Source organism: Rhizophagus irregularis, chromosome 8 (genome assembly GCF_026210795.1).
Source record: "Rhizophagus irregularis chromosome 8, complete sequence".
Taxonomy (NCBI): Eukaryota; Fungi; Glomeromycota; class Glomeromycetes; order Glomerales; family Glomeraceae; genus Rhizophagus; species Rhizophagus irregularis.
Genome location: NC_089436.1, coordinates 267,284 through 283,687, shown reverse-complemented (window position 1 = coordinate 283,687; position 16,404 = coordinate 267,284). Strand labels below are relative to the sequence as shown.

Below are 16,404 nucleotides of genomic sequence, written 5' to 3'. Positions count from 1 at the left end.
CTCCACCATTTGCAGCAGCCACTAACCGAATATTCGAGAGTTCCCAATTTTTTCCAGTAAGTTCTGCATCAAACCACCTCGCCGCTTCATCTCTCATACAGCTACGAAGAACCCCCATCGCTCTCACCCGACCAGGGGGTACACCAGCATCGTCCAATGGATCAATACCAACGGTATTAATATACCCTAAAAAGTTATCAATAAAAAGATTAAGATCTTCATCTTCCCGACCATGAAATATGGGGGCAGCTATACCAACAGCAGCCATATCGTATTTTGTGGATGGTTGAGAGGAGGTGGAGGAGGGTTCAATTGTCTAATCCGAAACCATTGTACTTGGATACGCAGAGCAGCTATTTGTTGGAAAAGTCGATTCCTAAGACGTCCCAATGTCCGAATTCCAAAAAGAACCCGATTATTGGCATATACAAGCCAATTTCGTGCCACATCACGCTCACCTATAGCTCTATTACGTTCTCCTCTCATAAGATTATATTGCTGCTGAAGACGACGATTAGTCATCCGCATACCACCAAACTCACGTTCCAATTCAGCCAAATTAGCTTCTAAACCAGTAATAGTATCTTGTACGATATTTAGCTCATCTTGTGTAAGACCTAACAAACCTGCTTGAACCTCGAATTCATCTTGTAATTCATCGCGTTCTTTTCGAGATCGATCGCGTTCTGCTTTTAATATATCGCGTTCTTCGTATGTTTCTCTACAGCGATGAATTAATAAATTAAGAGCATGTTTAAGACGATGGTTTGCATTTTGTACATCTCGATTAACAACCATGCGATCACTGACAGTTAAAAAATCTGTTTGATCCTTAATTACCGCAACTAATGGTATATTATTCATATCACGCAAATCCCTAGGAGGCGGTCCAGTAGGCTCTGAAGGAGTATAAATTGCAATTGGTGTCGACATCGTATTTAAACTAAGTTAGAATAAAATTCAAATGGATCTTTATGTATACAATTTGGACGAGTACACGACCGACTCAAGACAGGGTAATGAGTTTGCCCCATCATGGCCTTTCCGTCTTGCCGTAGCAGGAAGTTCTGACTCGGGTAAGACAACTATGATCATTAATTTGTTAATGGGAGACAAGAAGGCAAAGGAGGATGGCGAAAGGTACATATTATGTGATGCAGTAATTCTAGTTGGCAGATACCTCGATGAACCGAAGTGGGCAGTCGTACGTGATTTTTTCAAAGAAGAAGAAATTCCGTTTACCGCAGTATCCCATAGTGAGATTCCAAATGTTAAGGACTTCAACTCCACCCAGGCTACTGTGGTAATCTTCAAGGATTTGATGGATGCGCCTAAAAAAACCCAGGATCTCATCACTGGATTTTTTACACACGGACGACACAAAAATATTTCATGTATCTATGTGGCCCAAAGATTCTTTACCATTCCCAAGGCTATTCGTGAAAATGTGAATTATATTTCCCTACATGGAGGTCACGGAAGTTTGACCGATACTAAGAGGATCATCCGCCAGTATACAGAAGAATCGGAGTCACTAGCTCCAGTAATCGATGACCTTACTTTACAACGCGAATTTATAGTATTTGATCTTAGAAGATCCAAGAGCGATCCGTTATCTATTCGGGTTAGATGGGATACTAGTCTCAGTTCGATCACTGATCAATCTCAGTTCGATCTGAGTTTGAACCCAGTTCGATCCCCGTTCGATCCAAGTTTGAACCCAGTTCGATCCCCGTTCAATCCGAGTTTGAACCCAGTTCGATCGAAGTTTAGTCCTTATGGCCAGAAAGCCGTAGCTGAAGCAAAAAAGTCCTCCCAGCTAATCGAGTTTGCTCGGGAATATCCATCGCCTAAAGAGAGAAAACACCTCCTCGTATCCGGTGTTATAGCTAAGAACGCAGATACCTGGATTAAGTACGTCTTTCGGGAAGCCTACGGACTATCTGGTAAGACCCTGGGATCAGACTTCCAAAACTTCTTAGCAAAAGTACGGGATAGGACCACAAAGACTGAAATTCCAAAACCTGAGACCGTAAAGGAGTTATTCTCCCGATATGAAGTCCTGAAGTCTAGTTACCCTTTGGATAATAAAAAAATAATAGAAGGCATCGGGGTCCTTTTACAGATCTTTTCTAAGGGTCATATGGACCGTCGAGCATTACGAGTAGGGATCAATAGTATTTTGTAAGAATCTCGCGAAGTTCTTCCTCAGAAGCCCTAAGAATCATGGCGCTTTTTTACGTCCTTCGAAGTCAATCCGTAGCATCCTAGCTTTTAACCCAATAGCTCCTAAGGCTCGAGAAGCAAAGTTCTTAGTCATCGGATTTCTTACATGACTTACATAGTTCTCATAGAATGTAGTAAAGGGTTCGTCAATACCATCCGGGTATGTATTCTGTAAGAACTGATATAAGGCAATTTCCCCACTGTCACATCCAATGGCTATAAGCTGTTCAAGAAACCACTTCCTAGTATCCTCGTATGAATCTCCGTCCATAATTTTCATATCCAGTCTTTGTGTGAATAATTGTGTAAAATCCGCATTACTTGCCCGACGAATAATCTGGACCAACTTATCCCTGGCAAGTCCCAAGGCTTGTAAAGGTTCACTCTCGTCGCCAATCTTCTTTATAATCTGTCTATACAACACGCTGGATAATCCTCTATATGCCGCTTTTGCAGAGAATACTCCACAGTTCTGACACTGGTTTATTACGATTGATGTTGACATAGCTATCTTTCTTTGATTGTTCGCTCACTTAGTATCCTTCACAATCTTTTTTATATATTGTTATCTTTAAATACCTGTCATTTGTAGAAAAAAAAAAAACTGGCATTAAGGGATCAACCGTTGGAAAGACCGGAAGACCGGAAGACCGGAGGACCGGAGGACCGGAGGACAGGAGGACTAACCATTAGAAAGCGCAGTCCTTGCATAACTTGTCCGTTAAGTCACTTGGGCTTACAGGCATGAGACATTCCCTACACAACTCGATATTAAGCTCTGCAAGTCTCGGGGCATGGTCCTTCAAAGTTCGTGGATGACCGGAAGGACCGGAGGAAGGTGTCCCGTTAGTCGTATCTTGCTGTAATATAAAATCATCATATTCATCTTGGTCAGTCTGAATAGCGGCCCTGATTTGTTGTATATCATTGAAAGTTAACCGCTGGCTATCAAGATTTTCCTCATTATAGCGTGTTTCATTGATGATTTCCTCTATAAGCGCCTCTTCTTCATAATGGACAAGGTAGTAATCCTCAACTACCTCATAGTCACTCTCAACCAGTCTATGATACGTTCTAGTACCGTGTTGAATATAGCGTCCTGTATCTGTATTTAAATATACAGGTTGTTCCTGGGGTGGAGGCGGTGCGGTTTGTCTACGGACAAGCCTTCCATCGATATAATCATGGGATTCCATAACTATTCGATTAAAGGTATCTCCACCAACACGGATTGGACGTCCGGTTATAGGATTAGTTATATAAGGGTATGACATGTCTTTTTTCTGTACGTGTCTACATACCTAATTGTTATCTTCAATTTACAATAACCAAGTGACATCGTCATCAGTCCTTGTCAAGGCAAACATGGCATAGTAGCCTTTATCTTTATTAAATTTATTTAACGAACTTACAAAAATAACATAAAAATTTTTAAAGTACAAAAAGAAAAATAAAATTAACTAAAAACAAAACTATATAGTCTCCAAAACAGTAATAAAGCTATAAAATTAATTCGAAAAGGAAAAAATCGCATAACACTAAAACTATCCTGATCCCCCGCCTAGATATATTCCAACCTAAGAAGAAGCAACTATGCAAACAAACCAACGAACAATGTGCCCATTGTTAAAATCGACACACCACCCTGCTAAAGCTGTTAGTAAGTTGCACCGTTAGACGACCCATAAAACCCGAGTAGTGATTAAACCAAGGCAAACCATATTTCATCGAGTTCTTTAAATAATCAACGTCAGAGTCACGTGCAGCGTCGGAAAGGGTCGGAGGAGGTAAAGTGGAGAAAGGTAAGTACGTGGACTTTGGCAAATTAGAAGGCCGAGAAAGTTTAAGTTTTTGAGTGATATTCATCGCGTCTTCCCATTTTGATTTATCATAGGTGCGCGGTAGCCAAATGCGTTTTCTGATCTTTTGGATAAAGTGATTGTGGATAGTAGAGATAACCTTCATCGCTGAGTTACGTGGAACGGAAAGTTCTTCAAAAAATTCGACAAAGGATTTTGGAAGGCAGCCATGGACAAGACTATAAGAGGTCCAATTTGAAGAGGAGAAGGACCAACAAGGAAGAGATGTAAATTTATTAATAATTAAAGACGGATCTTTTTTAATGAGATCACCAGCTTCTTGGAGTTTGTTAATAAAATGTTTTTGATAGGAGAGGAGAATCTGTTCCATAGCGATTCGTCTACATTTGCATATAAACAAGTGCATGAAATCTTCCTTGGAGTCGAGGCACGAATGACATGATAAAATGTCGATATACAAGTCCGGGCGAATTCTTTTAAGAAGTTCCAGAGTTGGTAAATCTTCCAAAAAGAGTTTAAATTTGAAGGTGTGATGAGAGGAAGCATGAGCACGAGTAAAAGAGGCATCGTGTTGAGGTTCAGAGTTTAATAAGAACCAGGTAAGATCCCAATCAATCACGAAATCTGAAATGGAAGATAAAGTAATAATAAAGTTAAAACGCGATAAATGCGACAATCTATGCATCCACAGCATTTGCGAATATTGCTTGAATAGGCGTCGAGGATTGGATTCACATAAAATATCATCATATTTTAATATGAAATCGTGAGGAGATACTTGATCCAGATCAGAGAGAAGGATTGCTGAAGAAGAAGTATGCGCAGAGTTGGCCAAAGAGTCCGCGTAGTCATTGTAAAAGTTACCAGAGTGACCTTTCACTTTAACAGCCATGACTGACAAAGACTTGGAGGAGATAAGATGTTCAATAATAGCCCAGAGTTCAAAATTAGTGGTCTTGTAATAAAGCCTGCTATTGGAATAAGAAGAAGAATCACATAGACGAAGACCATCTATGGCTGATTGAGAGTCAGTATAAATAGTGACCGTTGAAGAAGGAGGAGTGACTGTGAGGGCGGCATGTATAGCAGCGGTTTCAGCTCTTGTAGAGGAAGGCCAATTATGGATAATTCCATGAGCATAAGCAGCGATAGATTGGAAAAAACCAGCGCCATCTAGGACTTGAACCCAAGACCAACCCATTGAAACATCAGGAGTGCCAAGGTTGATTAAGGAACCATCAGTATAAAAACAATAATGGTTGTCAGGAGGAGTCGCTAACGGGGAGGCAGCAAAAGCAAGAGAGGCAGCCGAGTCCAGAGTAGGAGGGAGAGAAGGAGAAGGGAGAATAACCACTTCTGCTTGTGAAAAATTAGGTTGAATGTCCAGACGACCATAGTATGATCGTACAGATTCATCAAGGTCTGCCCAAGTAAAGGGAGAAGTAATATTGGTGGTGTCATGTCTAATACGCTCCTGCGTTGTTGGGAGAATTAAAGATCTAAGTGGAGAAAGTTTTGGGATGATACATAAAGGAGTAACATCGGATGGTTGGTTTTTAGTATGAGAAACCGGTACATGTTTAGAACAACCAGGACAAGGAGTGAGCGTGATAACATCATTAGGTCGAGTCACACAATCAGAGGTCCAATGGACAATCTTGCAAGAATATTGTTGTTTGCTGAGTTGTTTTCCAAAAAGAGGAGAGCCATCTTCGTCTAAAGTCACGATCCATTTCATGGATTTTCTGGAGAAACCAAAGGCTGGAACCAAATCAATAATTGAAGAAATAGCTTCGGAAGAGAATTGATCCAAGAGCAGAGAGTTGGAATTTGGAACCGTGACGCATTGGTGGATGTCAACGAACCACTTATGTGGGAGGACTCGATGACCTTTCCTACTTGATAGATTGGATAAATAAACATTCCAAGTAATCATATGGGTTCCTTGGGGTGTAATAAATTGAGATAGGTAATAAAGTTGCAAACTTCTAAGACGTCGGAAGTAAGATATAAAAATATTTAGAGTCATAACATCAAATAAAGGTGTATGACCATCAGGTATAGTAAGGTCAGGCAAGGTTGAAAGTCGTGGACGTGACAACTCAAAAGGAGTGGTGGTCAGGAGAGCAATAGTGCAAGCGATATAATCCTGTTTAAAAGCAAAAAGTTTAGACCATAAAGTCCAATCTTTAACTAACAATGGGGAAATAGGAATCAAAAAGGAAAATTGAATTAAACGTAATCTATATAAAAATAGATTTTTCATAAAGGAAAAAGAAGAATTAGCTAATAAAAATAAATTAGTTAAATGTGTTTGTGATTGATGAAAAAATAAATTAATCAATCCCAAGCCTTGAGATAAAAACAAGATAGAATCTGGGAGTGTACGTGAAAAATTGGCCTTATGTTTAACCAAAGAACGGATACTGCTGGTTGCCGAAGCACATTCAGATTCGGAGAGGTGAGTGACTTGCATGCGATATTCCAGTTTCAGAATAAGGACGGTATTGTGTAAATAAACTACTTGTTTAGCAGATAATTTGGCAGGGCGCACGGTAGCAGCGAAAGAATTACATTCTCTAGCAACTTGCTTTTTGACAAAATCGCGAGATCCAGCGACATTGAACCAGACGCCTAGGAATCGGAAAGAGCTATTCATGGAGATGGGCACAATAGAAATGGAAGGAACATTGTTCAATCCAGATAATTGCAAGTCAAACACGACTGGAGAAGGTGAAGAAACTGAAGTAGAAGGCAACGTATTAGTAATTAAAACATATTTGTTGTGATTAGCAGAAGTGTTATTGATTTGATAAAATTCTTCTGTAATAGAAAGCATCGATTCCATTCCAGATTTGGATGATGAGATTAAAGTGGAGTCATCCATAAAGACCAAGTTGTTGATACGTAATTCATCTGAACTTGTCTCAGCCAAGGGATTAGATAAAGAGGGAGCATGAAGTGTATATGGATCCATCATTTCATTCTTAAAAACAGTCAATAAAGGGTCTATATATATAACCCAAAGCAAGGGAGAAATAACTTCGCCTTGGTCTATACCAATGCGAACACGGTAAGAAGGGGTAATTCCATGAGCAGTAAAAACGCGATTAGAGCGTTTCATGAAAAGAGATAAAATAAACTTAATAGCAGTAGCAGGAAGCTTAATGCGTTCAAGAGCGAAACGCAACATCTTAAGATCAACCGAGTCAAAAGCCTTTGAAATATCTTGTGAAAGGATCCAAAGCGGCGATTTGTTGAGATGAGCATCATGGATAATAAATTCCAGAATGACAATAGGGTCGCGACAAGAACCACCAGGGAGACCAGCGAAGTTACCTCCTTTGAGAATTTCATTTGAAGCCAAAATGGAAGCTAGACGATTATAAAATAGTTTAACCAAGGATTTCCTGATTACTTCAAGTAAAGTAATAGGTCTTGTATTCTTGAGTTGACATTTCCATTCGTGAGGTTTAGGGATGGGGAAAACCATAGCTTGACGCCATAAATCAGGAATATCAGCAGTACGAAAGCATGATTGTACCAGGATTAGAACCAAAGTTGAAGTATTGGAACCCAGATGCTTAAGCATCTCATAGGTAATCATAGAAGGACCAGAAGCTTTGTCATTCAGCATCGAAGAGACCGTAGACAGCCATTCATCAAGGGTAGGAGGATCCAACAAGGAGTTGTAAATAGAAGAATCCACATCGTCCATAGGGCAATAAGCAGAAGACCATCTATCTGGAAGAGCGGAAATATTGTCAGGGGGAGATGATTTTATAGGAACGGAATTCTGAAAGTGGTTGATAACAGCGTTATCAATATCATGCGGGTCCGTCAAAAGTTTAGGTTGTGTAGGATGGTCGATAAAGACACGATCCAAGGTGATGCGGCATCGAGTCCTTGAGAGAGCAGAATTAATAAAGGAGGAAATATCGGTTTCAAAATTATTGTCCCTATCTTCCAATTTGGCACGAATGGAAGAATCTTGAAAATCTTTTTCTTTGAGAAGAAGGAAACCATGGAGGGCATCGGAAATAGTCTTTAAAGATGCCAATAAAAGTTTAAAATCGTCTTGCCTACATGAGGATAAAGAAGTAGGTAAAATAGGGGGAGAAGGAATAATCTTCTTATAAAGATGAAGAATCTTTTGAAGTCTAATGAAATGAGTGGACCAAGTACGTTCATGTCTATTATAATAAGTGGAAGGATATTTTCGCAATAAACGTATCGAATGCAAAAGACGGCTGAGGAAACGATAATGTTGAGTTAGGGCTTCCAAATCTTTGGGCACCGTAGGCGTATGTTGATTGCCAACCAGGACAGATGGAAGGGAGGCAGTAGCAGCTTTCACTATACGAGAATGTAAATATTCGCATTGTTGATTAATATGCCATGTTGAGAAGGTTGATGGCAGTTCGTCGCACAAAGAATCAGTATGAGTAGAAAAGGATTCCCATTGTTGAGTAGTGACTGAATCGAATTTAAATATGCAGCGAGTTTGGCGTTGAAGTTGTTTAGCGTGAGCAACCTTGATGGACGCAGCCAAGAGTGAGTCATCAAAATAAGTGATGATAGGATTGTGATCGGAAGAGCAGGTGTCATGGCCATCAAATATATAGGAGGTGAGAGCAAAGCTTTTCAGCATTGGACAAGACCAAACATAGTCTATACGAGTAACTTGATCACCACGGTGGAAGGTGCCTAAGGAAACAGAAGCATTAACGGGAATAGTTTCTTCATATCCTTGAGATAAAAGATGATGTAGCAAACGATAAGTTCATTGGGAAGCAACAGAAGGGCGATTAAAATAAATAGGATAATAAGCATCTAAATGCATATTGAAATCGCCACAAATGGCGTGATAAAAATTTTGTTGTTTAGTTTGCACTAATAATTGTAAAAGAAGGTCAATGGTTTCTGATCGTAATTTAGAATCAGAAACGGGAGGAATATATATTACAAAAATACGAAATTTAATGTTGCCTTTAAAATAAAGATCAACAGATAAAATTCGTGAGGAATGCGAAACAAAATCTTGTACATGAGAAGCGAGGGATTTTTCAATAAAAAGGGAAACGCCGCCAGTAGATTTAACTTGTTTAGTTTTATCTAAATCAGATGAAAATACAGTGTAATTAGGGAGGCGTTTAGATAAGAAATGAATTTGTTTAGGGGATAAATGGGTATCTACGATACCACCAAATGAAATATGTTTAAGATTGAAAAAAAAAGAGATTTGTTCAATTTTAACTTGGCTATTATGGCGAAGACCATTAACATTAAAAGATGAAATATTAAAAGAATTAGGGATAGGGGAAGAGTTTGGAGTAGTAAATAAAGATTCATGTTCTGAAAAATTATAAGATCTACGGAGTTGGGTGGGTTACGAACAAATGTATCATAATTAAAATTGTCTAACATTAGAACACAATGATAATAAAGTACGGGGAAAGGAGGTGAGAAGTCAGTTATTGCGAAGGAGCAGAAGCTCGATCAGAGGGAGGACCACCAAGAGAAGCAATAAAACCTTGGATGGAACCAGTGAGCGATTGTAAGGTATCTTTAATCACTTTTTGATCTTGAATAACTGAGTTCAATTCATCTTGCGGGGAAGGGTTAGCGGTGGAAGTGGGAGCAGAGTGTGTAGTCTTGTCGGGTTGAGATTTAGGAGAAGAGGATTTCGTTGGACCAGAAGATGAAGGAGCATTGGGATGTTGAATTAGGGTGCCAGTGTTTTCAGGAGGGTCTTCTTCCATTCGATCAGGTTCAGAATTAACGACAGGAACAGAAGGAGGATTAATGCCTAAATGGGCTTCTATAGCAGAGAGCCGTTGGTTATTAAGTTCAAGGGACGAGATGCGAGATTCCACACGAGCAACGTCCTGTTGAAGTGATTGTAAGACATTAAGAATTTTGAGGGCAGCCTCAAGGGCACTAGAAGAATTCGGATCAGGGAGTGAAGCACGAGCATTGGACGAAAAGGAAACAGATCTATCTTTGCCTTTACGGTTGTTGGAAGGTGTACATCCATGGGCAGATGAGGAGGAGTGGGTTGAACCAGAGGAGGAGGGTTTGGTATTGCCATTGTTGTTACCATTAGTATTAGAGCTATTGGAATTGGAATTAGAACGTTGAGCAGAAGCAGAATGATCCCGAGATTTAGACCGGGAATGAGAACGTGAATTATTGCGCTGCGTTCTTTGTTGGGCGGGCCTTTGGCCAATGTTGAAACGTTCTTTAAGAGCAGCCACAGGGTCACGTGTACGTGAGCGACCACGGCGTTGATTAAGTGGACAGGAGGTAGGAGCACAACCGAGTTTACCACATCGGTGGCAAAGAGCTTTCAAATCGTTGGATGTACCCCATCGAAGAGTACGACCTTGGAAACCAATAGTTTGCTCCATTGCGGCATCCATTGTTTCTTGCGAGTTGAAGGTAACATAAGCCCAAGGTTTGGGTTTATAAGAATTTAGGGAAAGGGGAATGTTAATAGCTTTTGCTTCATGTTCTTTGACCAAAGGAGCGAGATGGATATCTTTAGTATTAGCGGGAAGTCCAGAGAGAACAGCCACGAACGCTCTTCGAGCAGCTTTTTGATCTAAAGAGTAATGACAAGGGGTAACCCGTAAGCAGGTGGAAAAGCAGTAAACTGCCCATTGATTCGTGAAACGGGAGATGGCATCGGCGTGATCATAGACAATGCGAGCTTGTTGCATCTTAGCACCTTTCCTTGAGTAAAGATGGAGGGCAAGGAGATTACCGAATTTCTTAAAATAGGATTGGAGTTGTGGTTTAGTAATGAAAAATGGTATATCTGTGACTTGAATTGCACGGAGGTCTTCATCAGACCGGAGCTGTTTGGGATCGTACAGGTGGAACTGTAGGTCTGGAAATTCAGAGTGTGTACTACCAACACACATGTCGCGAGCCTCCGCAGTATGGAAGTGAATGATAAGACGCTTAGCGTCCCCTGAACCAGTCATACGAGCCCGACCGGTATACGACTCGTATGTTTCTAAAAATAAGTTGTTAACGGCATCTATAATTGCCTTATTAGTTTTAAGTTTTTCAAGAGTTTGGGGAGCAGAGTTGGGCGCAGCCGCAGCCACATAATCTTAACGATTAATGGTAATAGTTGGGGAGGGATCAACAGCCTGATCGGGCGATGTACCATCATTTACGTCCATATTAAGGGACGTGTTAGGGGATGAGTTATTTTCTTTGTTTCGAGGTGCATGAATAGACGCGTTAGCTCCAGAGGACGCGTCTTGGCCAGGCGCAGTAGGCGCAGCTGAATTATTCGGGGTAGAAGCTTGAGTATTTTCTTGGGCGGTGCTGCGGGAATTATTTTGTTGAGGAATAGCGGTCGAAGTTGAACCAACTAAACCACTGTCAGCCGGCGCGTCGGCAATGAAATCTTCATCCATGGTGTTATCAGTGATGATGCGGAAACGTTTTTGAGTAGTGCTATCACTATCAGAGCCAGAGTTATCGGAGAGTTGTTTTTTATTATTTTTCTTTTCTTGACGAGCAGCCTTGTTACTATTAGGGTTATAGCTGCCGCCACCTCTTCTAGCAAGGTTTCGAGACATGTTAGAAGGTATGAGTTGGGTAAAATATAAGAGTTGTTAGTACGAAGATATATAAATTTTCTTTCTGAAAATTTTTGGTCAATAGATCGATGGGAAGAGATCTATATCAGTCCTTGTCAAGGCAAACATGGCATAGTAGCCTTTATCTTTATTAAATTTATTTATCGAACTTACAAAAATAACATAAAATTTTTTTAAAGTACAAAAGTAGAAAAATAAAAATAACTAAAAATAAAACTATATAGTCTCCAAAACAGTAATAAAGCTATAAAATTAATTCGAAAAGGAAAAAATCGCATAACACTAAAACTATCCTGATCCCCCGCCTAGATATATTCCAACCTAAGAAGAAGCAACTATGCAAACAAACCAACGAATAATGCGCCCATTATTAAAATCGACACACCACCCTGCTAAAGCTGTTAGTAAGTTGCACCGTTAGACGACCCATAAAACCCGAATAGTGATTAAACCAAGGCAAACCATATTTCATCGAGTTCTTTAAATAATCAACGTCGGAGTCACGTGCGGCGTCGGAAAGGGTCGGAGGAGGTAAAGTTGAGAAAGGTAAGTACGTAGACTTTGGCAAATTTGAAGGCCGAGAAAGTTTGAGTTTATGGGTGATATTCATCGCGTCTTCCCATTTTGATTTATCATAGGAGCGCGGTAGCCAAATTCGTTTTCTGATCTTTTGGATAAAATGGTTGTAGATAGCAGAGATAACCTTCATCGCAGAATTACGTGGGATAGAAAGTTCTTCAAAAAATTCGACAAAGGATATCGGAAGGCAGCCACGGACAAGACTATATGAAGTCCAATTTGAAGAAGAAAAGGACCAACAAGAAAGAGATTTAAATTTGTTAATAATTAAAGAGGGATCTTTCTTAACGAGATCACCAGCTTCTTGAAGTTTGTTGATAAAGTGATTTTGGTATGAGAGGAGAATCTGTTCCATAGCGATTCGTCTACATTTGCACATAAACAAATGCATGAAATCTTCCTTGGAGTCGAGGCATGAACGACATGATAAAATATCGATATACAAGTCCGGGCGAATTCTTTTGAGATATTCCAAAGTAGGTAAATCTTCCAAAAAGAGTTTGAATTTGAAGGTGTGATGAGAGGAAGCATGAGCTCGGGTAAAAGAGGCATCGTGCTGAGGTTCAGAGTTCAAAGAGAACCAGGTGAGATCCCAATCAATCACGAAATCTGGAATGGAAGATAAAGTACTAGTAAAGATAAAACGCGACAAATGCGTTAATCTATGCATCCACAGCATCTGCGAATATTGTTTGAATAGGCATCGTGGGTTGGATTCGCATAAAATATCATCATATTTTAATATAAAATCGTGAGGAGATACTTGATCCAGATCAGAAAGAAGGATTGCAGAGGAAGAAGTATGTGCAGAGTTGGCCAAGGAGTCCGCATAGTCATTGTAAAAATTACCAGAGTGACCTTTCACTTTAACAGTCGTGACGGATAAAGACTTGGAGGAAATGAGATGTTCAATAATAGCCCAAAGTTCAAAATTGGTGGTCTTGTAATAAAGCCTACTATTGGAATAAGAAGAAGAAGCACATAGACGAAGACCATCTATGGCTGATTGAGAGTCAGTATAAATAGTGACCGTTGAAGAAGGAGGAGTGACTGTAAGGGCGGCATGTATAGCAGCGGTTTCAGCTCTTGTAGAGGAAGGCCAATTGTGAATAATTCCATGAGCATAAGCAGCGATAGATTGGAAAAAACCAGCACCATCTAGGACTTGAACCCAAGACCAACCCATTGAAACATCAGGAGTGCCAAGGTTAATTAAAGAACCATCAGTATAAAAACAATAATGATTATCAGGAGGGGTCGCTAACGGTGAGGCAGCAAAAGCAAGAGAGGCAGCCGAGTCCAAAAAAGAAGGAAGAGAAGGAGAAGGGAAAGTAACCACATCTGCTTGTGAAAAATTAGGTTGAATGTCCAAACGACCATAATATGATCTTACAATTTCATCAAGGTCCGCCCAAGTAAAGGGAGAAGTAATGGCGGTAGTGTCATTTCTAATACGCTCCTGCGATGTTGGAAGGATTAAAGATCTAAGAGGAGAAAGTTTTGGGATGATACATAAAGGAGTAACATCTGCTGGATTATTTTTAGTATGAGTAGTCGGTACATGTTTAGAACAACCAGGACAAGGAGTGAGCGTAATAACGTCATTAGGGCGAGTCACACAATCAGAGGTCCAATGGACAATCTTGCATGAATATTGTTGTTTGCTGAGTTGTTTTCCAAAAAGAGGAGAGCCATCTTCGTCCAAAGTCACGATCCATTTCATGGATTTCCTGGAGGAACCAAAAGCTGGAACCAAATCAATGTCTGAAGGAAAAGCATCAGAAGAAAATTGATCCAAGAGTAGAGAATTGGAATTTGGAACAGTGACACATTGGCTGATGTCATTGAACCATTTATGGGGGAGGACTCGATGACCTTTTCTACTTGATAGACGGGATAAATAAACATTCCAAGTAATCATATGGGTTCCTTGGGGTGTAATAAATTGAGATAGGTAATATAGATGCAAACTTCTAAGACGTCGGAAGTAAGAGATAAAAATATTAGGAGTCATAATGTCAAATAAAGGTGTATGACCATCAGGTAGAGTCAGGTCAGGCAAAGTTGAAAGACGTGAATGCGACAACTCAAACGGAGTTGTGGTCAGGAGAGCAATAGTGCAAGCGATATAATCCTGTTTAAAAGCAAAAAGTTTAGACCATATAGTCCAATCTTTAACTAACAACGGGGAAATAGGAATCAAAAAAGAAAATTGAATTAAACGTAATCTATATAAAAATAAATTTTTCATAAAAGAAGAGGAAGAATTAGCTAATAAAAATAAATTAGTTAAATGTGTTTGTGACTGGTGAAAAAATAAATTAATCAAGCCCAAGCCTTAAGATAAAAACAAAATAGAATCTGGGAGTACACGTGAAAAATTGGCCTTGTGTTTAACCAGGGAACGGATACTGCTGGTTGCCAAGGCACATTCAGATTCGGAGAGGTGAGTGACTTGCATGCGATATTCCAATTTCGGAATAAGGACGGTATTGTGTAAATAAACTACTTGTTTAGCAGATAATTTGGCAGGCGAACAGTAGCGGCGAAGGAGTTGCATTCTCTAGCAACTTGCTTTTTGACGAAATCGCGAGATCCAGCGACATTAAACCAGACGCCCAGGAAGCGAAAAGAGCTATTTATGGAGATAGGCACAATAGAAATGGAAGGAACTTTGTTCAAACCGGATAATTGCAAGTCAAACACGACTGGAGAAGGCGAAAAAACTGAAGTGGGAGGCAACGAATTAGTAATTAAAACATATTTGCTGTGGTTAGCGGAAGTATTATTGATTTGATAAAATTCTTCCGTAATAGAGAGCATCGATTCCATTCCAGATTTGGATGATGAAATTAAAGTGGAATCATCCATAAAGACCAAGTTGTTAATTCGTAAATCATTTGAATTTGATTCAGCCAAGGGATTAGATAAAGAGGGAGCATGAAGTGTATATGGATCCATCATTTCATTCTTAAGAACCGTCAATAAAGGGTCTATATATATAACCCAAAGTAAAGGAGAGATAACTTCGCCTTGATCTATACCAATGCGAACACGGTAAGAAGGAGTAATACCATGAGCAGTAAAAACGTGATTAGAGCGTTTCATGAAAAGGGATAGAATAAACTTGATAGCTGTAGCAGGAAGTTTAATGCGTTCAAGAGCGAAACGCAACATCTTGAGATCAACCGAGTCAAAAGCCTTTGAAATATCTTGCGAAAGGATCCAAAGCGGTGATTTGTTGACATGAGCATCATGGATAATAGATTCCAGGACGACAATAGGGTTGCGACAAAAACCACCAGGGAGACCAGCGAAGTTACCACCTTTGAGAATTTTATTTGAAGCCAAAATGGAAGCGAGACGATTATAAAAAAGTTTAACCAAAGATTTCCTAATTACTTCAAGTAAAGTAATAGGTCTGGTATTTTTGAGTTGACATTTCCATTCGTGAGGTTTAGGGATGGGGAAAACCATAGCTTGACGCCATAAATCAGGAATATCAGCGGTGCGAAGGCACGATTGTACCAGGATTAGAACCAAAGCTGAAGTGACGGGACCCAGATGTTTAAGCATCTCATAGGTGATCATAGAGGGACCAGAAGCTTTATCATTTGGCATCGAGGAGACCGTAGACAACCATTCTTCAAGGGTAGGAGGATCCAACAAGGAGTTGTAAACAGAAGAATCCACATCATCCATAGGGCGATAAGCAGAAGACCATCTATCCGGGAGAATGGAAATATTATCCGGGGGAGAAGATTTTATAGGGACGGAATTCTGGAAATGATTGATAACAGCGTCGTCAATATCATGCGGGTCTGTTAAAAGTTTTGGTTGTGTAGGGTGGTCGATGAAAATACGATCCAAGGTGATGCGGCGTCGAGTCCTTGAGAGAGCAGAATTAATAAAGGAGGAAATATCGGTTTCAAAATTATTGTCCCTATCGTCCAATTTAGCACGAATGGAAGAGTCTTGAAAATCTTTTTCTTTGAAAAGAAGAAAGCCATGGAGGGCACTGGAGATAGTTTTTAAAGATTCCAGTAAGAATTTAAAATCGTCTTGCCTACATGAGGATAAAGAAGAAGGTAAAATAGGGGGAGAAGGAATAACCTTCTTATAAAGATGAAGAATCTTTTGAAGTCTAATGAAATGGGTGG

General features: G+C 39.9%; 1 protein-coding gene across 1 annotated transcript; it reads right to left on the bottom strand.

The window, feature by feature from the left end:
- Nucleotides 1-353: 353 nt before the first annotated feature.
- On the bottom strand, nt 354-933 carry OCT59_027972 (uncharacterized protein; the record flags this gene model as incomplete). The annotated part of the gene is made up of 2 exons (XM_066146993.1): nt 354-376; nt 459-933. 2 exons carry the CDS (start codon nt 931-933, stop codon nt 354-356), a joined length of 498 nt encoding a protein of 165 aa, XP_065993753.1.
- Nucleotides 934-16,404: the final 15,471 nt, after the last annotated feature.